This window comes from Mastigoproctus giganteus, chromosome 1 (assembly GCF_048544385.1).
Source record: "Mastigoproctus giganteus isolate SK-2022 chromosome 1, ASM4854438v1, whole genome shotgun sequence".
In the NCBI taxonomy this organism is placed as follows: Eukaryota; Metazoa; Arthropoda; class Arachnida; order Uropygi; family Thelyphonidae; genus Mastigoproctus; species Mastigoproctus giganteus.
Genome location: NC_143575.1, coordinates 277,171,011 through 277,197,279, shown reverse-complemented (window position 1 = coordinate 277,197,279; position 26,269 = coordinate 277,171,011). Strand labels below are relative to the sequence as shown.

Sequence of the window (26,269 nt, the reverse complement as noted above, 5' to 3'; positions counted from 1 at the left end):
TATACACAATGATGCTAATCTTATAACTATTTAGTAGGTAGCTGCAAGCAGATCTGATGCATTTGCACTATCTTATAAGCATGTTAACTCACTAAGAAACTTGAGGTTTTTGCTCTAAAACGCGAAGTAATTTTGTTTATTTAATTGCTTGGTGGTAAGTAGCACTTCTCATTTCCTAATTAGCATTTTCATTAAAACTGCTAGTTAGAGTGGGAAAACTTCCAAACTGTGGTAGCAAGTAAAGTTTTATTAAGTGCAGCAAAATGATGAAAAGTTAATTATTCATTGATATGTTTGTGATATTACTAAAATGGCAACTAAAATTAGAAACTATCAACACAATAATTTGCTTACATCCTTCAGTCTGGAATGCTCTTTGAAGTTAACTCAGCAACTAAACAAGCTTTTGAGCTTATTAATTTTGCAATAGGTTTTATTTAGCAGTAAAATTGAGGCGAAAAAATTTTCTGACCGATTTTCGAATCTGAAGAATTCATTTAGCTCTCGGTGTAACTAACTTCACCATTTACTTTGAAGACAAGACAATTTCTTATTTTTGCCATCACAATCAACAAATAGACTTGTTCAATGCAATGACATTTGAGAGATTTGTTAATTTCAGCAGGGTCAGACTTTCAACAAAGTTGGCATTTTTGCTCATGGATTTTATGTAGCAGTTTCCAGTTCCAGATAGATATATATATATTTTTTTATAAAAATCCGAAGCATGAAAGGTATTAGAACCTACAGTACTTACTACCATGGATGAGTTAAAGGTTGAGAAGAAGAAAGATATTTGTTGACATATGACTTGAATTTCTGTAGATTGCAATTTTCAGGAAATACATGAGTGGAGGTGGTTCCAGAGAACAGAAGTTGAAGGAATAAATGAGGAAGAAGAAAAGTTGGCTCTGTGATTTAGTAATAGTAATCGAGGCATGTGATGCAAGAAAGCAAGTGCACGAGTTTATGTAGAATCAGCCCAAAAAAAAAAAAAAAAAATTCACACAACCATTCCCTCTAAATGTTTGTCCAGTTCCTCCTTGAATTTATTTAAGCTATCAACTTCCACAACAACAGATGGAAATTTGTTCCAGCAATTAAGCACACACTGGCTAAAGGCAAATTTCTGCAAATCAATTCTATAACTGTCTTTCCTCAATTTGAATTTATGCTCCCTCAGGTTCATAATCTGAGCAAGAGGAAGAATCCCATCAGAATTGAGCCTTCTCAACCCATTCATGGCCTTATACACCCCAATCAGATCACCTCGCAGGTGCCTAGTCTCCAAACATGGCAATTTGCAGAACTTAAGCTTTTCTTGGTAAGAGGACCCCTTTGTTCCCCTATCCAATCTTGTTGCCCTTCTCTGTACATGCTCAAGCAAATTACATCCTTCCTAAAATGAGGCTTCCAGACCTCTACGCAGTACTCAGGGTGTGGACTGACCATTGCCTTATACAAAGGGATAATCATCTCCTTTTTCTGTATATCATTCCTGTATATCATTGACAAAACCCCATGACCTGCTCTTGCAGCCTGTCTTGTTGCTTCATATCTGACTGCACAATTACTCCCATGTCTTTTTCATTTTCTACTACTCTAAGTGTATTACCACACAGTTGGTACATTCCTCTGGGATTACTTTTACCCATATGCAGTGCTTTGCATTTGTCAATGTTAAACTTCAGTTGCCAATTCTCAGCCCATCTGCCCAAAATATTCTAGATCCTGTTGCAGTAGCACACTGCCATTAATATCATTAACAATCCTGCCAACCTTTGCATCATCTGCAAAGTTCAACACTAAGCCTGATGACACCTTCGTCAATATCATTGATAAATATACAAAACAACAGTGGGCTCAACACCAAACCCAGTGGAATGCCACTAATAACATTAGTTCACGAAGAGCAGCGTACACTGATTACCACCCTCTGTCTTCTCCCACCCAACCACCCTTTTATCCATTGTACCAACTTACCCTTAATACCATTCTGCTCCAATTTGTACAGTAGTCTTCCTGGCACAACAGTGTCGAAAGCGTTCCTGAAATCCAAGTTTGACATCAAAATTATTTTTTGCCTCCAGTTCCTTTGTAACCACATCATAGTATCTAATCAAATTTGTCAGACAAGACTTTCCCTTAACAAACCCATGCTATGTCTGAATTATTGTTGCAGTCTAGTCTAGATGATCCTGCAATGCATCTTTAACCAGTGCCTCCATTATTTTACCCAGAACAGAAGTTAAACTAACTGGTCTGTAATTACTCACCACCTTCGATTCCCCTTTGTGAATTGGGGATACATTTCCACATCTCCAGTCCGTGGGGAACTCCCGAGTCCAAGGATGCTCTCATAATTACGGCTAAGGGTTTGCTTAGTTCCTTTACCGCCTCCTTTAATATAACTGGATAGATCCCATCCACCCCAGGTTATTACATTAACCACCCTGCTACAATTTGATAACCTTCTGGCATTTTCCTTCCTTAATAATTCCTCATGTGCGAATGTAGATGCAAAATACTCAGTTTTTTTGCTATCTGAGCAGGATCATCAACAGTCGAACCATCGATATCAAGTGAACCAATCTGATTCATCCCCTTCTTTTTAGAGTTTATATAAGTAATGAAATCCTCGCTGTTTTTCTTAGCATCCTTTGCCAATTTGAAAGTAAACTTTGATAGTAAAAAGATGCTGAATGGTTGCAGCACATGTTCGAACTAGTTTGGAAGAGAGAGTGAAAATTATAGAAGCCAATTCAAAAGAACAGTGCCCATGGAAGTATCTATAGAAAAGGTATGCAACAGAAACAGAATGTCTATGGGAAAGGCAGACTTTGTTAGAGATGGGTCATTTATTAATCAACCAACTGCCTTCCTTTGAATGGAATCTAGAAGAGAGAGAAGTTTTGGGGGCACTGCCCCAGATGTGGGAACAATATTCCTTGATAGGGCAGATTGTTGATTTGAACAGAGCGAGCAGCTGTTTGGAAGAAAAGTAATGCCAAGAGCAAAAGAGAAAACCCAGTTTTTTAGATGCAGAGGAAGCAGCAATATTTATGATGTTCTTAAGCCAAGAGAGATAAGAAGTCAGGGTAATCCCTAATAGAGATATGTGATCTACGGTACTTGAGGTAGTTGCAGACATTCTCTCAGATATTACAGACAAGCTGCGCTTTGTACCTGGGAGTCTAAAACACTAATGGAACTGATATTTGTGTGACAATGAAGTCAAGTGGACCCAATTTCGGTGAAGTCCGGACGGTCTGTAACAGCCAAATCCTCTGCTTGCACCTTCATGATAGTGGGACTGTTAGTAATCCTGGATATAACTCCCATGCACAAGGGCGCCTCCATAGCCAGGTGGGAAGGAGGCAGTGCGTAGCACATTAGACCGGGGTTCGAGCCCGTCACCATCAAATATGGAGGGTGCAGAAAGGTCAGGGAATGACCACCGCATATCCAGGAGCAATATGGCCTTAGTTGCTAATGCTCCTAAAAACCAAAATAACTAACTAACTAACCCATGCGCAAGCACACTGTGGGTGACCATCCAGGTGTGAACCAACGTAAGCAGGAGTCAAGGTGAGGCACCCACACCACACGGTGCAATGCCGCCTGCTCTGCATTACCAGGCAATACTAGGTGGTAGGTGACGCTTATCAACCAGTCCAATACCACCACTTTGCTTATTGGAGGCTTGAATTGGTGGAACCCATGTTTAGTCTTCAGAGCTAAGTTCCAATCAGCCCTTCCCCATCTCTTCCGTCATGCAGTATGATTGATGTCTTTTGAGGTTATGATGAACCCTATGGCGAGATCCAATCTTCCTCACATTTCGAAGGTACAGCTCGTGTTTGCAGGCCGGCCACTAGTTAGTACACCAAATTGAACCTATTGGTAACTCTTCAGGAGTCTTCCGGATCAGCTAGTGTATAATCTTGCTACCTATACTCTGCCAGATAGTGACTGGAAGGAGTCCGAGAAGTGTGTATGCGGGGGACATTGTCGAGGGCACGTTATGTCAAAGGATTTGGGTATATTCTTACCATATGTGCGCCATATCCAAAAATTTATTTATTTCATACAGCAAGTCTCCCCCCACTACTTTTTCTTACTATTGAATACACCACGAATTGTCAAACTAATAGAGTAAGCTTATCTCCAAAAAGATCTAAACTTCCCAAACACTTCCTAGTTCATTTCACAAATATATGGTCTCAATTCTAATCTCAACGATGTCCATTTCCACTTGCAGTCTGCCAAACCTCGTGTACTTTTTCTGACAGAATCTCGGTTATCAGTTGATTCAACTACTGCTCATCTCACTTGCCGAAATTATTTGCTGTATGATTCCTTTCACCTCAAAGGTGGTACTTGTGCATATGTCCATTTCGATATTCCCTGTCAGAGACTTGGTAATTTGGAATCTCCTCTTTTTGATCTTCTCTGGCTTAAAATCTCTCTACCTCATTCTGTCAAATTGATCTATTGTCTCTACCATTCTCCCAACTCCACTAATCAATTGGAGCTCTTTAACTTCCTCTCTTTGCAACTTGACTTTCTCCAGTCCAACTTTCCTAACAGTGAGGTCATTTTCCTTGTTGATTTTAATGTTCAAAACACCAGCTGGCTTCCGTTTTCTAGTCTCAATAACCCAGCTGGTCGAGATACTGAGGCTTTTGTAATTACTAATGACCTTGCAGAGATTGTTCATTTATCTACAAGAATACCACACAATTCTAACCATACAGCCAACATGCTTGATCTTTTTCTCACACCCAACCAATCTAAGTACGGTCAAAGTGAGTGGTCCTTTAGGCACCTCAGATCACAAATGGTCTCTTCTCCAATGGAGCCTTTATCTCATGGCTATTCTCAAACTCGAGTTGTTTGGCATTACAAGAATGTAAAATGGGATGACCTGTGAGATTTCTTTTCTTCTTTTCCTTGGTTGAATTACTGTTTCAAAACTTCTGATGTCAACGTTTGCTCAGATCGTGTCAGTGAAATTATTCTTGTAGGAATTGAATCCTTTATCCCACACTCCACTTTAAAATCTCGCCCTTTATCTAAACCTTGGTTTTCCAATAAATGTGCTAAAGCTGTTCAAGAGAAGAATTTTGCATATCGTAATTAGCTTGTTTCTAACTCTTCAGTTTCATTTTCTGCCTATACCAAAGCTCGGAACAATTGTAAAGCAGTTATCAATCAGTACAAACTAGATTTTGAAAAGGCCAAGAGTAAAAAACTTGCTTCTTGGCTGAATTCTTAGCCAAGTATTCTAGTCTCTTGCCAAAGCTATTGGCCGCAACTTTTGCCCATCTCTGTCAAAACCTATTGCCACTTCAGTCAAGGATAAAGCTGACCTGCTAGCATCCCATTTTTCTTCAAACTCATGTATTAATGATCTTGGTAAGACACCTCTGACGTCTTCTCAACCTCCAACCCATGCAAGGTACTAAGTACTATAGGTTCTAATACATCTCGTGTTTGGAGTTTTTATTAAAAAAAAAAAAAAAAGTCTAGAAATCTGAGTGTCATCGAATACAAGCATAGGAGCAGAAGAATCCTTTTTGTGAGATATATGACAGGAGTGAGTTTTAGAAGGTTTGAAATCAACTAAGTTATCTTGGAGATCAGCATTAAGGGAATTAGTAGCTTTTTTGTTTGTTATTTGGTTTTTAGGAGCATTAGCAACTAAGGCCCTATTGCTCTGGGGATATGCATTCCCTAACCTTTCCACATCCTCCGTATTTGGTAGTCATGGGCTCAAACCCTGGTCTAATTAAGAAGCGTGTGCTACGCACTGCTGCTCCTGCCCACCTGGCTATGGAGGCACCAGGAATTAGTAGTGGATATTCAAGAAGTTGAAGCTGTTTTTTCAGCAAAATTTTTTCCCAAAACTGGAAGATGGAATGCAAAGTGCTATCATCATTAAAGCTATGGATAGGATTTCCTATAATTGGAAGGTCATTAATATTCAAGAGGAAAAGACTGGAAGAAAACTGAATCTTGGTCAACACCGCCATTAGTAGAGAAGTCAGAAGACAGTGAGCCACCTAACATCACCAGCAGTGAGCAGTAATAGAGAAAACTGGATACCCAATTACAAAAGACAGTTGGCAAACCATAAGATGGAAGCTTATTTAGAAGACCTTTATGCCAGTCATGATCAAAAGCCTTTGAAATGTCAAGAGCAACTGCTTCGGTTTTACCAAACTTTTGCATTAAATTTTAGAGGGCATATAGTCATACATGTAAAAAAATGACGAAACTGAATTTTTACACAAGTGAAACTTTCCCACTGAAACCTTAGCTAGCAGCGAAGGGAGCCAAGGGAAAGATTTTTGTAATTACTTCGATATCAACCTCTACTTCTCCAAAACAGTTTTGGTGAAATATTCACCATGGGCATTCTAGTTTTAAAATAAAAAAAATTAAAAAACAGTTTAAAAAATAAATATTAACTAATTTTTTTAATGAATAATTAGCTGTCCATTATGGCATTTGCTGCACTTACTACCACAATAAAACTGATCATTACTAACAATTAAAGTAACTTAATCTATCTGAATGAGTAACATGTGTAAATAGTAGTCCATTAAAGTACCAGAAAAATGGACTGATAAAAATACCACTATGTGGTATTTTTATCAGTCCATTTGACAAGTTATAAATGTGGTGCATGTGTACTAAATTTTATATCAACTACTGAGAAAGACATTCCAAAAAAAAAAAAAAACTATGGTGTAATGGGTACAAATGATTGATGGTTTAAATATTGTATGTAAAGCACATGATGACAATGACAATTTTAACAAAAATTAAAATAAAATAGGAATACTGACTAGAATCTGACACACAAAATTTGCAAAAAATACATACAAATTTTTGATACACTTTCTTTGGAATGGCTGCTTCTAGACAGATTGGTGTATTTCCAAATCTAGAATAAAAAAAAGACAAGTACTCTTGGTATTCCCCATTAAGAATATAAAAAAAAATATTTCAGGTATCATTCAAAAATTTATTAATAATGAGTTTCTTAAACATTAAATTCATTCCTTAATTCTGAATGTGAGAATCTGAATGAACTGTTGAATATCCATGCAAATCTTGAGGTAAAAGGCCCTTCTCTACTCACTTAAAATTTCTCAATTATCTAAATGTAATCAAAACTTTATTTTTTAACAAACCACACTTGTCATCTATACAATTTAATTAAAAAAAAAAAAGTTCTTTAATGGAATAGATTTTGATGTTTCCAAAATATGGTTTCTGGATACACCATCGTACTTACTTTCTTTGTGACTGACAAATACAACCATGCTGAAATCTGCAAGTTGGATAAACCTGCAAAGTGCTTCTTCCACATTTAGTTGTTTTCTGGGAGTCATGCTAACTAGTAATGTGATTTTATATTCTTTCTTTGACAGTGGTAACTCAAGTGTGCATAAAAATTCCAAATATATTTTGTTACATTTGCAGTAATTATGTTGTGATGATATAACATAATTTGTGAAAAGTGTATATGCTGCAACTTCTGGAATTAAATTAGGTAACCAAGGTAACAGTTGCCCCACACCATAAAGTGCACCATACTTGCGTGTGAGGGCTTACAATTATGAAAATGTGGTAAAAAGAAGCTGTGACATTTGCCATTCCCATGGCATGGAGGGGATCTTGGGATCATATTAATGACTACCACTTTTATGTAGCAGGTTATACCATAAAGAAGAAGAAGCAGAGTACTGCATTCCTGACAGCATTTCTTCAGCTGTATCAGTAGTTCAGATCCTCATGTATTTGAACTACCAGTACTACTACCACCAGCACCAGTTGTTCTTGAACATATCCAAAATCAGACAGTTGTTGTTCTTGATCAGATCCAAAATCAGACATTTGTGATCTAGAAGATGATATAAACTAATGTGATGAAGAATTTCACAACTCTGGACCACAGTTGTTTATACAAAGTGAACTACATAATCTCATGAGAGATTTAAATCTGCTCAAAGTTCTGCAGAGCTTTTAGGGCCAAGCCTGAAATCCAAGTATCTACTAGTCCTAGGAAGTCTTTTCATGATACAGACATTGTGAAAAAGAACTGATTCTCCATTTTTCTGAAAAAGACTCAATGCAGTTACTTTTTTTTTTCAGGAAAAAAAAAGTAACTGCATTGTCAACGAACAGAGCAGACTAATATAGCAGGCTCATCGAAGCAAAGCCTCAAAGGAGTTTTTCCTTATAATAGAAAAAAGTATGCACAGATTACTGCAGCCCAATCAGCACACTTCAAAGAAAATTACAAAAATATTAAGCTTCTTTTGGAAAAAATTCTGTACAAGGATCATTGTTGACTATTGTATGGAGGTTTTAAAGCTGCCAGTCTGCTACTTAGCCAACAAACTGGTTACATAAAACTGCCTTGCATTCTGTGTGAGTGATACAGTCAAGCAAGAAGTGAACACTGAGAAAGAAAAGTGTGGCATCAGGTTCAAAGAACACTACAGACAAGCCACTAGTAGAGTGAAACAAAGTACTTTACCTCCCCTGCATATAAAGATAAGTTTAATGAAACAGTCTGTCCAAGTTCTGAAAAAAAAAAAAAAAAAAAAAGGAAATTTCAAGTACGTTTGTACTATTTTCTCCATTACATACAAAAAAAATCAAAACAGGAAGTTTTGTTGGATCTCAAATCTGCAAGCCATTGACAGACTGTATTTGAAGAATCTATGACTCAAACTGGAAGAGATGCTTCGATTGGCTTTAAAAATGTTTTTTGGGAAACAATAAACACTAAGACTATGAGACAATTGTTAGCAACATGCAGAAGAAATTTAGTACACTAGGCTGCAATACAAGCATTAAGGTACACTTCTTGTGCACACTCTCATCTCACCTTAACTATTTCCCAGAAAATTGAGATAGTTGACTAAATTAAGTAAAGATAAGTAGGAAAGATTCTATCAGAATATAAAGGAAATAGAAAACAAGTATGGGGGGGAATGGAATGTCAATATGATGGCTGACCATTAGATGCTAAAGACATCTATGCTTGATGGGAGGACATAGCATTTGATATTTCTGTTTTTATGAATTTATATATAAAAATAACCTATTTGTAAAATCGGTAAAAAAAAAAAAATTCTGACATGACAGAGGAAATTTAAAGACATTAGGGAACTTTTCCTAAAATCTAAACTAGTGTTACTGGAACGATTAGAACCCTCCCCCCCCAAGGTTTGTACAGGTTTTGCTTCCTTGCATCATGTTGCAAATACTAATATAAAAGCTATTGAATACACAGTAATGGCATATTTTTTTATTTCTAAAAACTATGGGATTAATACATTTTAGTAAATATAATACATCAGGATGGCAAGATGTTAATTTAGTCCTCATGTAGTATACGATGGTACACAAGAATACTAAACATCCAAGTCACAAACCTGAGTTGAGGTATAGTAATGATTCCTCATCAACTGTTCCTTAATTGGATACCACTGGCAATCAGACATTGACCAAAGAAAGCACTGGTCAGCAGATCCAACTGCTGAATATTCTGTTGGTCACTCTCTGAAGTGACTGGTGTTAATAAGACTTATAGTGCACCTATCAACAAAACTAAATGAATAAAATAATTGTACTGCATTTTTAACTAGGTTATATCAATTAGAAATGCTGTAGAGCACACACTGGTCACTTCTTTTTAGTGCTGGCCACAATTTATTTTCCCTATATCACAAAGTATTCCAAAGTAAAGTACACCAAAAGCAGTTAAGTATTTTGGTATACTTTACTTTTATGCTATTTTCTGATAACTATAATAAATCAGAGATGGCAAGTACACAGCCCTCAAGCCTTTGTTGTGTAGTCCAAGTGTTGCAAAATTTCCAAGTTCATAATGATGATAAATCTCTATTAAAATAGTGGTTTGTGGTGGCACAAAGGGAATATTAAAATTCATAAATATTAATAAAAGTTCATTAATTACACAAATTTTCATAAGTTCTACTAATCAAGAATCATATATTCTTGTGTGAGAATCAAAACATTAAAATATTTAGCATATTTATTTCAAATATTCCAAGTTATAAAATTTATTTTATTCCAAGAATAAAATTTATTTTATAACTTGGAATAAAATAAATACATTGCACTCTACATAGTTTGGATAAATACACAAGCTTACTGAAGTGAAAAGTATTTTTTTTAAATTTATTTTAGTTATAAAACTAAAACTAAATAAAAAAACACACTGTTCTTCAAACTATGAAGAGTGCAGTGCTTAGTTTTACAAATTAGAACATTATTTTCTCCACATATGTATTGTTCTCAAGAAATTAAAGAGTCTCAGTAATACCATAGAGGTGTTCAACATATGTTAGTTTTATCTCAAGAATTTCTAATATTACCTACAAGACTGGTGTAGTGGCTCTAAAGGCTTGTAGAGCACTTCTCGCTTTATCACTACTGAACTAAAAACAATTATATCAAAATAATACAAAATTACTACTTTTTGACCAAAAATATCATGTTGTTCTAGTTATTTCAAGCATAAAAACAATGAAGAAAGATGTTTTTATTGTCTGGAAAAATGGTGGGGAAAATAAATTTTCAAGCTACGTAAAGATTCAGGAAATGAGCATCAATAGCTCAGTGTATGGCATTTTCTATGTTGCAAGGTAAATAGTGCAAATAGGGTTCGATTACTAATAAACCTTAGGTTTAAATATTTACTAGAAGATAAAGATGCCATAACAGCTGCATTTAAGGGTGTAATTTCTAGTTTATACAAATAGCTTACATTCTAAATAAAGAGCTTAAACAACAACAACAACATACTTGTTTGGGTCAACTGCCACAGGTTCTCTTGCAGCCTCTTCTAATTCTTTCTGTAATCGAGCTTGTTTAAGCCTTAAAAATAAATAAATAGATAAATAAAATAATAACAACATCAAAGAAAATTTACATCTGTTAGGAAAAGTGTAAACAAAATAATCACAAGAGAACTAACCTTCCTGAAAGAAATTTATGCATTGTTTCACAGGCAAGGAGGCATCTATGCAGAGTATTTATATTTGCATATAAAAACCAACCAATAAAAAGAAAAAAACTCTTAAATGCCTAAATAATTATTTAACACTTTTATATGGATGCACTTTTGGAGATTTATAATAGAAACTGCTCAGGGAAAGAAAGAAGTGAAATCAAAACTAAGAAACAAAAATTAAACTGAAACAAAAAAAAGGAGGGGGGGGAGGGAGGTAGAGAAAGAGAGATATGCTCTGCTACCAAATCACAATCAGAAACCAATATTTTCAGAAGATATGTATTCAGGAGTTTGATTTGATTTTTATGACACACTAGTGTGAAGTAGCAATCTACATATGATAATTTCATATAAAACTTGGTTGCAGCATAAATTACTTTGGATACACTCAGTTTAGCTATAAAAATATTTAATGGTAAAAGGAATATATTGAACATCAAAAGAAAAGAAAAGAAAATGGAGTTTCAACAAATCAGGCCTTGCCATTGAAATTATTGATCAAAGAAATCAGTCAGAGCTGAATTTAGCAGCCACCACAGTTAGTATTTGCCATTTTGCAAGGAAGTCAGAGGCTCTTGCTGTGCTAGCCAAAAATAAATAAATACAAAAAAAAAAAAAAGTGTTTCCCTCCTCATGCAGTAACTAACTATCCAGTTGACTTGAATTTCCCCTAAGATGTCAGCCTCAATTATCTGCAGAGGTAACTTATTCAAGTAATTAGCAACATAGTGAGGAAAGGGGGGGGGGTGTTAACCTCTTTCATTTCTCTTAAGTATTCATAAGGATATCCTATATTTCATAACCCAGTCTCTTTGGGTTATGAAATAAGGGATGAACTAAAAATCTGGGCTATCCCTGCAACAAGAAGCCCTATCGAATAATTTTATTATTTAGCCTCTTATCTATAAAAATTTGGTTTACAAATTAATTCAGATAAATGAGGACACATCACAATGATTAAAAAATTTGCACCATCTTCTGTAGTACCGTGTACTGGTAAAAAAAAAAAAAAATCTCTAAGAAAAATGCTTGTATCCCAATAGGTAATTTAAGCTAAACTAAATGCGATATGCAAATACATATACATCTATCTCAATCCATCAACGATGCATGATTCATAATTTGGCAGTTACTGTGCCTTCCAACCTTAAATCAAAATACTGCACAGAATTCATGGTTATGACATGAAGTCTGCTTTTGAATTCACTTGGTACAGAACTCAGATATATTGAGTTAGACAATCCTAGTAAAAGAATAGAAAATATATAGAATAAATAAATGGAAATCCCCTCCCTCGGTTTTTTTGTTAAACTGTATTCCAATGACTGGTAATTTCTGTTGGTTTGTTAAAAAATTGATTTAGATCTACCAGCAAGAAATACTATGCTTAAGCACCTTCCTTAGTTCTGATAAATAATGGGATTTTTGCCCTTAACAAATTTTTTCCTATCCATCCCATCCCACCTTTTAAACTCGTTACTCAGCATGCACTAATATGCAATAATGAAGTGTGTGCATGCACGCATGCGCACACCTACAATTAGCACAATTAATAGGGCTGATCTCTTCTTAGCTTTGCCTTTGTGTTCTGTTTTTCAGTGATTTATTACTATTTTGTATTAAGTTATATTTTGTTTTGTTTATTTCCCCTCCTCCTCTGGTTCCCTGTTCTATACAGAATAAGTGTCTAAAAAACTAATAAAAATGACTAATAAATAGATATTATTTATTATAAATTAATCCACATATTGTAATATCAATAATGTTTTACCACCTACTGTTAAAGATTACAATCATAATAAACTTGAGTGTAATATAACCCAAGAAAATTTTCTACAACATAAAATGTAATGATACATTTCTATTAGGTACCAATAAAAATTTTATTACTATTATTTTGCCATATTTAGTTGAGGAAAGGATTATACAAATGGCCAGCATCTTTAATTCTCAGTAACTCAAGTTAAGATGCAAGATTCTGAAAATTCAATATTTCAATATTGAAAATGCAAGATTTCAATAAATCCTTCCTAATTATTTAATACGAGCAAAAAAAAAAAAAAAAAAAAACCACACAATTTCACCACTCTAGTCCATGTCAGGTGTTGTGCGAGCTGTAATTGCACTCAACAGCAAGTATTTCCAGTAGTCAGAGAGAGCGTGATGCCATCGCAGCCTCAAGAGAAAGTTGCTTGATGCTGATTGGCTCTGGCTTGTCTGTTTTGAATATGCAGTGATCTATGTAGGATGACTTGAATTGTATGGATGTAAGCTGTCTAAAAAGATTTTCTTGAATTCTCTGGGACCTTTGGGTGCTAGCAAAAGCAACCAAGGCAGTGGGAGAAAAATACAGGGAGGAGTCTGAGGTGGTAAGCTTCATAAGTTGCTAAGAGCATCTCCCATACTCATCCCTTTGCATTTCCGCAACTCTGTGCAAGTGGACTGTCAATACATTGGGAAATCAATAGACAAAGAGTTGAACATGAAGTGGATTGTTTGAATAAATTCAAGGAAGAACTAAACAAATTTTTTGAGGGTATGATGATTTTGATGGGAGAAGTATGAAATTTTTTTTTTTTTTTTTTGCTGATGCTATATGAGTTTGCTTTATTGCATCATTTGCCACTACTACTATACTACAACATCCAAAGCGAGTGTTGTAGTAGTAGTACAACCGTTCTGAAGAACTGTCACATCCAAATAAGTCCTTGAGGTTGTCACAGACATTCTCTCAGATATGTCAGTCAAGTTGTACTTGCTACCTGGGAGTCTAAAACGTTGATGGAACTGATATTCGGGTGACGCTCAAGTCAAGTGGATCCTATTTCGGCGAAGTCCGGACGGTCTCTGACAGCCAAATCCTCTGCTTGCACCTTCATGATGGTGGGACTGTTAGTAATCCTGGGTATTACCTCCATGCACAAGTACATGGTGGGTGACCACCCAGGTGTGAACCAACGTAAGCAGGGGTCGTCGAGGTGTGGCGCCCACACCACATGGAGGAACGCCGCCCCTCTATGTTACCAGGCAGTACTAGGTGGTAGATGACTCTCATCAACCGGTGAAATACCACCACTTTGCTTATTGGAGGCTTGAAGTGGTGAAACCCATGTTTAGTCTCTAGAGCTAAGTTCTGGTCAACCCTTCCCTATCTCTTCCATCATGCAGTATGATTGATGACTTATGAGGTAATGATGAACGTCGTGGCGAGATCCAATATTCCTTACATTTCGAGGGTACAGCTCTAAAACGGTGTTCGCAGACCGGCCGCTAGTTAGTACACCAAACCGAACCTATTGGTAACTCTCTAGGAGGCTTCTGGATCAGCTAGTGTATAATCGTGCTACCTCTACTCTGCAAGATAGTGACTGGAGGGAGTCCGAGTAGTGTGTATGCGGGGAGCATTGTCGAGGCCCGGTTATGTACAAAGATCTGGGTATATTCTTACCACGTGTATGTCACATCCAAAAATTTCATTACTTCATACAGCATGTCCCACCCACTTTTTCTTATTATTGAATACACCATGAATTGTCAAACGAATAGAGCAAGCTTATCTGCGAAAAGATCTAAACCTCCCAAGCACTTCCTAATTCATTTCACAAATATACATGGTCTCAATTCTAATCTCAACGATGTCCATTTCCACTTGCAGTCTGCAAAACCCCATGTACTTTTTCTGACAGAATCTCAGTTATCGGTTGATTCAAGTACTGCTCATCTCAGATGCCCAAATTATTCGCTGTATGATTCCTTTCGCCTCAAAGGTGGTACTTGTGCATATGTCCGTTCTGATATTCCCTGTCAGAGACTTGGCAATTTGGAATCTCCTCTCTTTGATCTCCTCTGGATTAAAATCTCTCTACCTCATTGTGTCAAATTCATCTGTTGTCTCTACCGTTCTCCCAACTCCACTAATCACTTGGAGCTCTTTGACTTCCTCTCTTTGCAACTTGACTTTCTCCAGTCCAACTTTCCTAACAGTGAGGTCATTTTCCTTGGTGATTTTAATGTTCACAACTCCAGCTGGCTTCCGTTTTCTAGTCACACCGACCCAGCAGGTCGAGATGCTGAGGCTTTTGCAATTACTAATGATCTAGCACAGATTATTCATTTACCTACAAGAATACCGGACAATCCTAATCATACTGCCAATATGCTTGATCTTTTTCTCACAAACAACCCTTCTAAGTACACGGTCAAAGTGAGAGGTCCTTTAGGCACTTCAGATAACAACTTGGTGATTGTCTCTTCTCCAATGGAACCTTAATCGCATGGCTATTCCCAACCTCGTGTTGTTTGGCATTACAAGAATGCAAAATGGGATGACCTGCGAGGCTTCTTTTCTTCTTTTCCTTGGTCGGATTACTGTTTCAAAACTTCTGATGTCAACGTTTGCTCAGATCGTGTCAGTGAAATTATTCTTGCAGGAATGGAATCCTTTATCCACACTCCACTTTAAAATCTCGTCCTTCATCTAAACCTTGGTTTTCCAATAAATGTGCTAAGGCTGTTCAAGAGAAGAATGTTGCATATCGTAATTGGGTTGTTTCTAATTCTTCAGTTTCATTTTCTGCCTACACCAAAGCTCGCAACAATTGTAAAACAGTTATTAATCAGTCCAAACTAGAGTTCGAACAGGCTAAGAGTAGAAAACTTGCTTCTTGCCCTAATGGTAGCTGAGCATTCTGGTCTCTTGCCAAAGCTATTGGCCGCAACTTTTGCCCATCTCTGCTCCCACCTCTGTCCAAATCAGAAGGTTCTGTTGTCACTTCAGCCAAGGATAAAGCTGACCTGCTAGCATCCCATTTTTCTTCCAGCTCATGTATTAATGATCTTGGTAAAACACCTCCCACCATTCCCATCACGCTCCATTCAATGCCTCCTGTGGTCTTCCGTCAAAAGGATATCAGAAGGATATCGATGAATCTTGATGCTAAGAAAGCTCCAGGTCCTGATGGTGTTTCTCCACTTGTTCTCAAAACCTGTGCTCCTGAACTTACTCCTATTCTTTGCTGCCTTTTTTCACTTTCTTATTCCAAAGATGTTTTTCCTTCTGCTTGGAAATTTGCTCATATCCAGCCAGTTCCTAAAAAGAGTGACAAATCCCTCCCATCCAATTATCGTCGCATTGCAATTACTTCTACTCTTTCTAAAGAAATGGAGAAATCAATTAACCGCCAACTCTTAAACTACCTTGAAACCTTCCCTCTGATCAAAGATCGCCAGTATGGATTCCGTCAGTGTCGATCCACCGGTGATATTCTTGCTTTTGTTATCCATTTATGGACTAATTCAATGGAAAAGTTTGGTGAAACACAAGCAGTTGCTCTTGACATCTCAAAGGCTTTCGATTGTGTTTGGCATAAAGGTCTTCTAAACAAGCTTCCATCTTATGGTTTGCCAACTGTTTTCAGTAATTGGTTATCCAGTTTTCTCTGTGATCGCTCACTGAGGGTAATGGTAGATGGCTCTCTGTCTTCTAACTTCTCCACTAATGCCGGTGTCCCCAAGGTTCAGTTCTTTCCCCCCACTCTTTTCCTCTTGTATATTAATGACCTTCTTCCATTGACGGGAAATCCTATCCATAGTTTTGCCGATGATAGCACATTGCATTCCGCTTTCCATTTTGAGAAACCTTGTCCTGCTCAATCAGCTTCAATTTTTCGAAAATTTGCTACCAATTCCTTAAATGCCGATCTTCAGGTAATTCTCCAGTGGGGCAAAGACAACTTAGTTGATTTCAACCCTTCTTGTCTTATATCTCGCAAAAAGGATTCTTCTGCTCCTATGCTTATCTTTAGTGAAACTCCAATTTCTAGACAAAATGATACATCTCTTTTGGGGATTACCCTGACTTCTAATCTCTCTTGGCACAAGCACATTACAAATATTACTTCCTCTGCCTCTAAAAAACTTGGTTTTCTCTTTTGCTCTCGGCGTTACTTTTCTTCCAAACAGCTGCTCACTCTGTATAAATTGCAAATCCGCCCTGCCATGGAATATTGTTCCCACATCTGGGGTGGTGCCCCCAAAACCTCTCTCAGGCTTCTTGATTCCATTCAGAAGAGGGCAGTTAGGTTAATTAATGATTCATCTCTAACAGAGTCTCTCCACTCGCTTTCTCATAGACGCACTGTTTCTGCTGCATGACTCTTCCACAGATACTTCCATAGGCACTGTTCTTCTGAACTGGCTTCTATAATTCCCGCTCTCTCTTTCAAAACAGTCCGAACACGTGCCACCATCATCCATTTACTGTCCAACTTCAAACCCACAGAACCAACTTTTCATCTTCCTCATTTATTCATTCAACTGCTGTTTTCTGGAATGACCTTCCTTCATACATATTTCCTGAAAATTACAATCTACAGAAGTTCAAGTCCAATGTTAACAAATATCTTCTTTCGTCTTCTCAAAATACAACCCAAGCATGGTACTAAGTACTATAGGTTCTAATACCTCTCGTGTTTGGGGTTCACATAAAAAAAAAAAAAAAAAAAAGTGCCCCAGTGGCCCTTAAGAATCTTAGGTCCTAAGGGCCAAAGTAAAGTGTGTTAGTTGTCTGACAGCACCGGGGGTTTTCCCCCCATCTCCGCTTTGTATTCTTTGTAAGTGACACAGAACTCTGTGGAGGCCAGAGATTTAAAAAGTGTGTGGGGAGTGGTTTGTTGTGTAGTGTTATGTTCTGTTGTTTCTCTGACCATTTAGCTGTTGGGCCCCTATTGGGACCCACCGTTGCCCACACTTTGCCACAAGGAGGCAGGTCAGGCACCCAGTAGATTATTTAAGTACTCTGGCAGGTACTGCCACCTATTTTCCAAGGATTTCAGTGGCAAAGCATAAAAAAAGGGGGGGGGGGCAACACTAGAATTAGGAAAGGCCAAAAGAGGTTTACAAGAAAGCTGTTGAATTTTTTGACGCTGATTAGAATTTGGCGGCGTTATTATGGGTTTACTCAGTCGATTCAGTTAGAGTGGGGGGAGACTGGGGGTGAACAGGTAGAAGGATAGGTATGATAGAGTAGGCATCCCCAAAGAGGTCAGTGGGGACGATCCCCACCAGGCAAAGTATGGGGGAGGCAGAGAGGGAAGGAGACCAGTCTCCTCTCTCCCCTGCCTGGGGATGGGGTTTTAAAAGGCAACTGGGTTAGAGTACCCAGTTCAGTTTTCCAAATGGTGTGTAGGCAGCGAAGACGCAGTATGCCTTCATGGGTGATGTCTGTCAGGTCCATGTCTTGTTGAATCTGGTAGGAAGGTCAAACTGCCCGTCCCGATCAGGCTGTGGGATATGTTAGCTGGCAGTGCGGAATCCACCAGGTAAGGGGGGGAAGAGCCACACATTTACTTCGTTCATAATCCGCATTCTCATTCTACTTGCATTCTATTTTTAAACTTTTTTTTTTTTTTTTATAGTTTATAATTTATTTTTTTTTCACTCACTCATTCATCTCTTTTTCACACACTGGGGGGGTGGATGCAATGGTGTGTAATGTAATTTAAATATTGATGCTTAATAATTAAGCTAAATAAGAAAGAATATAAATGATTAAAACTAGGGTTAGTGTGAACTTAACTTTAACGTTTATGGTTTGTGTTCTTTTTCTCACACGCTTACACTCTCATTCATTCTTCTGGCTTTCATTTCATTTATTTGACTCTTGCTTTCTGCACTGCACTCTCTGGGCACCTCATCATCATCCTCATCATCAGCCATTTTCAATCCACTGCAGGATGAAGGCCTCTCCAGCAACTTTCCAGTTCCTTCTGTTTTGAGCACTGGACATCCATTTACTACCCACAAACTCATGAATTTCATCTATCCATCTCCGCCTTTGTCTTCCAGGTTTTCTCCTAGCTCCTCTTGGATACCATTCTGTTATTTTCTTAGTCCATCTGTCATCATGTCTTCGAGCTATGTGTCCTGCCCAAGACCATTTTAGTTCTTTAGTTTTGATAAGAATGTCCTTTACTTGAGTTTGTTGCCTAATCCATGTGTTTCTCTTCTTATCTAACAGTCTTATTCCCAATATGATTCGTTCCATTCTTCGCTGTGTAGTTCTCAGCTTCTCTTCCATTCTTTTGGTGAGTGCCCAAGTTTCACTTCCATAAGTCATGATGGGGAGTATACATTGGTCCGTTATTTTACGTTTCAGACAAACTGGGATATTGCTCTTCAGTATGTGACTATATTTCCTGAATGCTATCCATCCAAAATTTATTCTTCTCTTGACTTCCAGCCATTTATCATTATTACAGCTAATAACTTGTCCCAGATAAGTATATGACTCCACCTTTTCAATTACTGCTCCTTCAATCATTATTTCCCTTTCTGTGGCATACTTGTTCATCATTACTTTTGTTTTAGCCATATTCATCTTTAGTCCAAAATCCTTACTAGCTGTGCATAACTGATTAAGATTTTCCTCTAATTCTTTGGGATCATGGCTTATGACCACAATGTCATCTGCAAATCGTAAATGGTTTAGGTACTCTCCATTCACATTGACTCCTTTCTGCGACCAGTCTAATCTTCTGAAAGCTACCTCAAGGGCAGCAGTAAACAGCTTCGGAGATATTGTGTCTCCTTGTCGAACTCCTTTCTCAATTTTAAATTTCCTACTGTCTTTGTCTAGTCTAATAAAGGAGGTAGCACTCTCGTATATTTTCTTCAAAATCATAATATATGGGGTATCAATGCCTTGTCTTTCCAGTGCCCGAAACATTGCCTTATGCTGTATGGAGTCAAATGCCTTTTCATAATCCACAAATGCCAGGCATAATGGTGTTTTATATTCATTTGCTTTCTCCATTAGCTGTGATATTACATGAAGGTGATCCATAGTTGAGAATCCTGTCCTAAAGCCAGCTTGCTCTTTCGGTTGATTCTCATCCAGTATTCTTTCTAATCTGTTAGTAATGACCCTTGTGAACAACTTGTAGATGTGGGATAACAAGCTAATTGGTCTATAATTTCCAATTTCTGATTTATCTCCTTTCTTATGCAGCAAAACTATGATTGCATTATTCCACTGCTTAGGCGTCACACCTTTTCTAATGCACTTTGTGAAGAGCCTTGCCAGTTTTTGTGTTATGTCTCTTCCTCCCAATTTTAACAACTCTACAGTAACTTCATCTTCCCCCGGGGCTTTCTGATTCTTCATTTTCTTCAATGCATGTTCCACCTCATCAGGAAGAATATTGGGTATGTCGTATGTGTTGCTACTTTGCAATCCATCTTCCCCACTGCTGGCATCATTCCCCTGCTCCTACTGTCTGGGCACCTCAACTTACTCTTATTCTTCAGTTGCGGTGCAGGCCTAGCCGCAAGTTTTTTTGAGGCTAGGCCACTTATTCCCACTCACCATAACACTCATTTGCTCTCTTTCCCTCGTGCTGGGTCCGTCTTTTTTCACCAAAACTGACATTTATTCCCTTTTACCATAATTCCTAATTCACTCTTTCACTCAAGTGACCAGCCTATTCATTCTATCTTTCATTCTACTTGCATCTCCTTGTTACCAGCTTACTGATAGTTTTCAGCTAATCTGCTTCCCTGGCTGCCTGTACATCTCCGCCCCCCCACAAGGTTACTTGTTTGATGTGGGGCCCCAGGTTCCTACACATGCTAGGGTAATCCTAGGGGGTACCCAGGTCAATCCAGTTTGTCATATCAGGGTGCAGAATACTGCTGTCCTGACAGTTATTAGGTCATCATTAAATAATAATCAATATTAACTATTGATTATTATTTAATTTCCGGGGGGGGGGGGCTGAATTGCCATTCTTTGGATAGTTCTGCGCATTTCAAATACTTTCTGTGTGAAGGCTGTAAAAGCTTTATAATTTTCCTCTTCTATAATGAATAAATGTTCTTCTCCCCTTGGAAGGGGACCAATCTGTGCTATTAGCTGGTTTTTCTGGGGATGTCATAAATTATACATTCATATAGAATGTGTGCCCAGCCTTCATTCTTGCCACAGGTGCAATTTGGGTCATCAGTCAGCCCTAGGGAGGTTAGTTTTGACTTTAGAGAGCCGTGACCTGTCAATATGAATGTTGTAAAAAGTCCAGGGGCATACCACTCAGGCGGTTTTGGGCTGACCATTGCCACCCATGGCAGAAACCTTTTGGTAACCTTTGCCAGTATAGAAAAGCCTGTGGCTTCCTTTCTGCACAATATGGCTATTACTATTACCAATACTACTATTAGTAATAGTATGAGTAATAATACTAATAGCATTATTAACTACTATATTAATATTAAGTATTAATAATACTTATTATTAATGTTTTATTATTATTAAAATATCAGCCCTCTCAATGTGAGGGCTGATATTTCTGTGTTTGGTGTAAGTCTCTGTGGCCAAGTAGTTATGCATTCACACTACTGAAGGTGGGTATTAGTATTCATCATTGCTGAATTTTATTTTCCTTTAATTTAAAGTAGTTTGGGACTTGGGTAGCAAAACCACTTCTTCCCAGGTATGATTATAAATTGCATTAGCACGTTGTATTATAGTGTTCACATGTTTTTGTTTTTATTTTTATTTTTTAGTGTTTAATTAGAAGTGACTGGACACAGGCACAAAGACAGTGCAAGTCTGTGCATATGCTGATGATGTTGCTAGTATTAGTAGAACTAAAGGAGCACTGGAGGAAACAGTGGCCAGGATGGATTAGTGACACACAAAGAAGAGGACTTAGGATAAATGAAGCGAAGACAAAATATATGGAAGTCCGGAGAATGGCAGATAACACGTAAAATTTCGCCTATCTAGGTTTATAGATAAACCAGTCCAACTGGATTACTAATGAAATTGTATCCTGAGTTGAAACAGATGCTTCTAATGAGCATCTGTTTCAAAACTAATGAAGGGCAGAGTATTGAACAGACATTTAAAATTAAGAATATACAAAAGTCTCATTAGACCAGTTACTATTACTATTATTATTAGTTATGTGGTGCAAGGAAGCTTGAGGCTTATGCTACACCAGCCAAAAAAAATTCTCGAGTTACCCTGAGAGAGAGAGAGAGAGAGAGAGAGAGAGAGAGAGAGAGAGAGAGAGAGAGAGAAAAGTAGAAGGAAATCACCAAGAAAGAGAAGAATGATGATATCCAGCTGAGGACCCTGAGTGTGCCAAGCTTGGATATTTTTTTTTTTTTTTTTTGCTGATGCTGCATAAGCTCATACGCTTGCTTTCTTGCATCACATGCCACCACTACTACTACTACTACTACTACTATTAACGAGTAAAGATGAGCAGTTGTTGAGAGTGTTCGAGCGTAGAATTTAGCAAAGTCTTTGGTCCCGTACAAGACGTTGATGGATCCTGGAGGATCAGAATGAACCATGAACTTGACAATCTTATTCAGGGTGCAGATATCGTCAGAGACTTGCCTGGTTGGGACATTTTATGAGAATGGATGATAGAACAACTAAGAGGATAATGAAATGGAAACCTACCGGTAGGAGGACAAAAGGAAGACTGTGGGACAGATGGATGGATGAAGTAGAAGAGGACTTAAAGATCATGAGAATAAGAAGTTGGAGAAGTTTGACTTCTGGGAGAGATTACTGGGGAAAACATCATTGAGAAAGCTAAGACCCACCCTGGGTTATAACATCATCAGAAGAAGTATTTAATTTACTTCAGAATACTTAATTAATGCAATATATATACAGGTGACCTCCGCTTAAAGCTGATAATTCGTTCCGGAAAAACAGAGCGCTAAGTGAATCCGCGCTAACTGAGCTCCGCATTCCCATAAAGTAACATATGTATTTGTAAGTTGCGGTCGGTGCCATAGGATATTTCCTAATCAACAATAAACGGTAGTGAAAAGATGCACAAATGTCGGTCAAAATATTTAATATTCAAATATTTGTACATATAAAATATTCTGCATTACATACGTATATAATTGTGGTAACTACTTACGTATCAAAATTAAACTTAAAATTCCAATTAAAATCATGAATTTAATTGATCTAAATTAATTTTAATTGATTTAATTTAATTGATGAATTTAATCCTGAAAAATGTGTCGATTTTGGGTTGAACTTTGGCCCTCTTCTAAATAAACTAAAAGGAGTATTAATTTTAAATCCCCCACAGAGTTACTACCCAACAATAAAGTCACCCGAACCTTCGCCGCTTTGAAACCTGGCATGTTTTTTTCTTCTTTCAATATGAAACTTCTTTTAGGCATTCGTTTCCACAAAAGTTCTGCTTCATCTATGTTATAAACTTGTTGAGAAGTATAACACACAATACCCCTCTTCAATAATTTTAACAAGTTCTTTTTTGAAAGTTTCGGCTCCTTGATCTGCACTTGCGGCTTCTCCCTAGATTTTAAATTTATTCAACCAGCCGTTACCAAGTTTAAATGGTTCCACATTTTTTTTTTTTTCCCTTTAGGTGAGTTTTCTTCAGATCATCATATTGGCTAATCTCTCTCTTTCTTTCTTTTCTTTTTTTTATATAATATTTAACTTAACTGAATTCTGCATTGGATATTATCTTCAATAAAATTAGTTAACATCTTTCCATTTCAATCCTAATAACCAAACGGCCTAGCCCTAGTTGCTTGCAGTGGAACAGCTATCTTTCCTGCTGCTAAAATTAATTCTTTATTTTTTTTATAATTGTTCTTACAGTTAAATTTGCAAGTCCTAATTATGGCACACGATTCGCTTGTCGCTGACGGGAATCGATTCGCTTCAAAACCGTCTAATTTAATTTAAATTCAGTCTTTATCTTACATTTATAGTCTTCGTACTGGGCCCAGACGTTGCTTTTTCATTCTTATCGGCCATTATTAACTTTTCTAAAATGTAACTGCGTTGGTTGCATTAATTAAGATACAATGTTCAAGTAAACTGTCCGTTATGTACGATGTCTAATACTGTACAGAGTGATGACTAGACTTCGGATAAATGCATATAACGCAAATATTACAAGCAATATACTTGATCATTTTTTAAAATGTTGATCTCGGAACTACGTAACAAGTCACTGTACTACAATTAAATTAGCATGCGAGAAAATTTCACTGAGCGTGGGAAACATTTTAATGCTGTTTTGCTATTCATTTTCAAGCTATCAACTCGATCAAATGAAACGATTTCGTTAAATATGCCAAAAATGCAATCTGTAAAAGAGTGTTATATTGATCTGTGACAGCGTTATAGTCAGATACGGGTTATAATATAAAAACAGTGTTATAGCGAATCAGCGTAAAGCGAACCACGTTATAACGGGGGCCTGCTGTAATATGATTTTTCATGATTTGTGAATTTAGTGATTTGTGTTAATTACAGGTGAATTTAGAAAATTCAAGGGACTGTCTGCTAATGATAGCAATACTGCAACCTTTATAGCTGCTCCAAATTTGCATTAGATATCACACCATTGGACCTATTTTGAGTAGTATCAGAAGGCTGTCTCAACACTTTGTGAGTATAGTGTATGCATTAACCATTGAAGGTAATTTTTTTCTGTGTGTGAAATTTACAATGTAAAAAGAAAGCAGAAATATTAATAACATTAAAACATAATTATAGTAGTAACACTTATTAACTTCAATCGAAGTTAATAAGTGTTACTACTATTAGCCAGCAGATCATATTAAACTTTACATTTAAAATATACAGAAAAAAAATATATATATTTTACCTTTGCAACCTTTCTGTTTCAGCATTCAGTCTGTCAGCATCTCTAGCTTTAAGTGCCATCCATCGTGATATTAAGTCTTGGTGTTCTCTTTCTAATTTCTGTTTCTTTTCCTCCAGACTTGTGTAAGTAAGTAGTAGTGCATTATGTTCATCTTTTATTAGCTAAATAAGAAAACATTATTATGTAACAAACTAAGTCAAATCCAACATGTGACAAAGTCTTAAATTACATAATCATTTCAAAAATATTAAGTTTCCTAAATGCATAAATCAAAGTATATAAAATTCATTCATTCATTGTGTGTGGCCAGAAACATCATGAATAATCTTATCTAATCTTATTAATTATCTAATCTAAACTGCTAGCTTGGGAGGATCCACAGACTAAAAGATTAACAGTAGCTGCAGGCAGAGGCGAAAGTGATTCTTGCACCGCTTCTATTGTAATGAGCAGCAGCCTAGAGAGCAGGTTGCTGGGGATTTCAAGAGCTGCTGGAAGTCATTAGGGAATAAGTAAATAAATGGGCTGTGTTAGGGTAACTAAGGGTAAGAACAGGTGCATGTATACTTGCATGACACCAATGCTAGAAATATAGTAAATAAATTTGATGAATTTCAAGTGCCGATCAAGACATCAAAAGCAGATATTGTTGGGATATCAGAGACACGGTGTCACACATATATAAGCAGTGCAGAATTGGAATTCGGGGAGTACATTTGGAATTTGGGGAGAAGGGGTTATGCTATTAGTTATCTCCCTCTACCATCAAATGTTTTCTCATCGGAGTACTGGCTTCTCAAGTGAGCGTGACACAAACTAAGCCTACCTCCCCAGCTCCGGACCACCAATATGGCCAATGCACTTAACATCGCAAGGCTCATGTCGCTCATTAATGAAAGGAGGCTCATCACAACAGTCAAATTCATGATTGGTCTCATCTCCTCCCCCTCCTTCTGGGAAAATTTTCCTTTTCTGAAATTATAACACTTTGAGTTATAATTTCAGAAAAGGAAATTACGAAGCCTTAAGGTGCTACATGGACTCTATTAACTGGGTAGATATCACACAGAGAACGAATAAAATTGAACTGTGGCATGCTTTTAAAACATTAATCACAGATGCCTTGAATGCATATTTACCATTAAAAAAATACTCCACGAGAAGGGTTCCAAGTTGGATGAATAGCGAAGTTGCCACTTTACTTGAGCAGAAAAAGGTGGCATGGAAAACTTACAGAGTAATAAAAAGTACTGAAGCCTATAACAGCTACAAGATGATCTGTAACAGAGCCACAGAAAAGGTTTGACAGGCAAAGGCAGTTTATGAGAAATCGCTAGCAAACAGAGCAAAGAGGGGGGGGGGGGGAATAAGGAATTCACATACATAAATGCTAAGAGCAGGACAAACCAGATCGGACCTTTACGTAAGGGAAAGGGGATAGTGTTAAATACACCAGCTGCAGTTGCAGATGAACTTAATAGTTATTTTGCATCGATATTTACAGATGAAAAACCTTTTGTGTCAATGG

The 26,269-nt window shown here is 37.2% G+C and overlaps 1 protein-coding gene across 1 annotated transcript in view; it reads right to left on the bottom strand.

Moving 5' to 3' along the window:
- The window catches only part of Atg16 (Autophagy-related 16), a 274,434-nt gene that overhangs the window by 119,680 nt on the left and 128,485 nt on the right, over positions 1-26,269 (bottom strand). The window contains exons 6-8 of the mRNA XM_090386604.1: positions 24,742-24,902; positions 10,855-10,926; positions 6,892-6,952 (exon numbers count right to left, since the gene is read on the bottom strand). Of these exons, the coding sequence (XP_090242730.1) occupies positions 6,892-6,952; positions 10,855-10,926; positions 24,742-24,902 (294 nt within the window). The remainder of the gene's footprint in view (positions 1-6,891; positions 6,953-10,854; positions 10,927-24,741; positions 24,903-26,269) is intronic.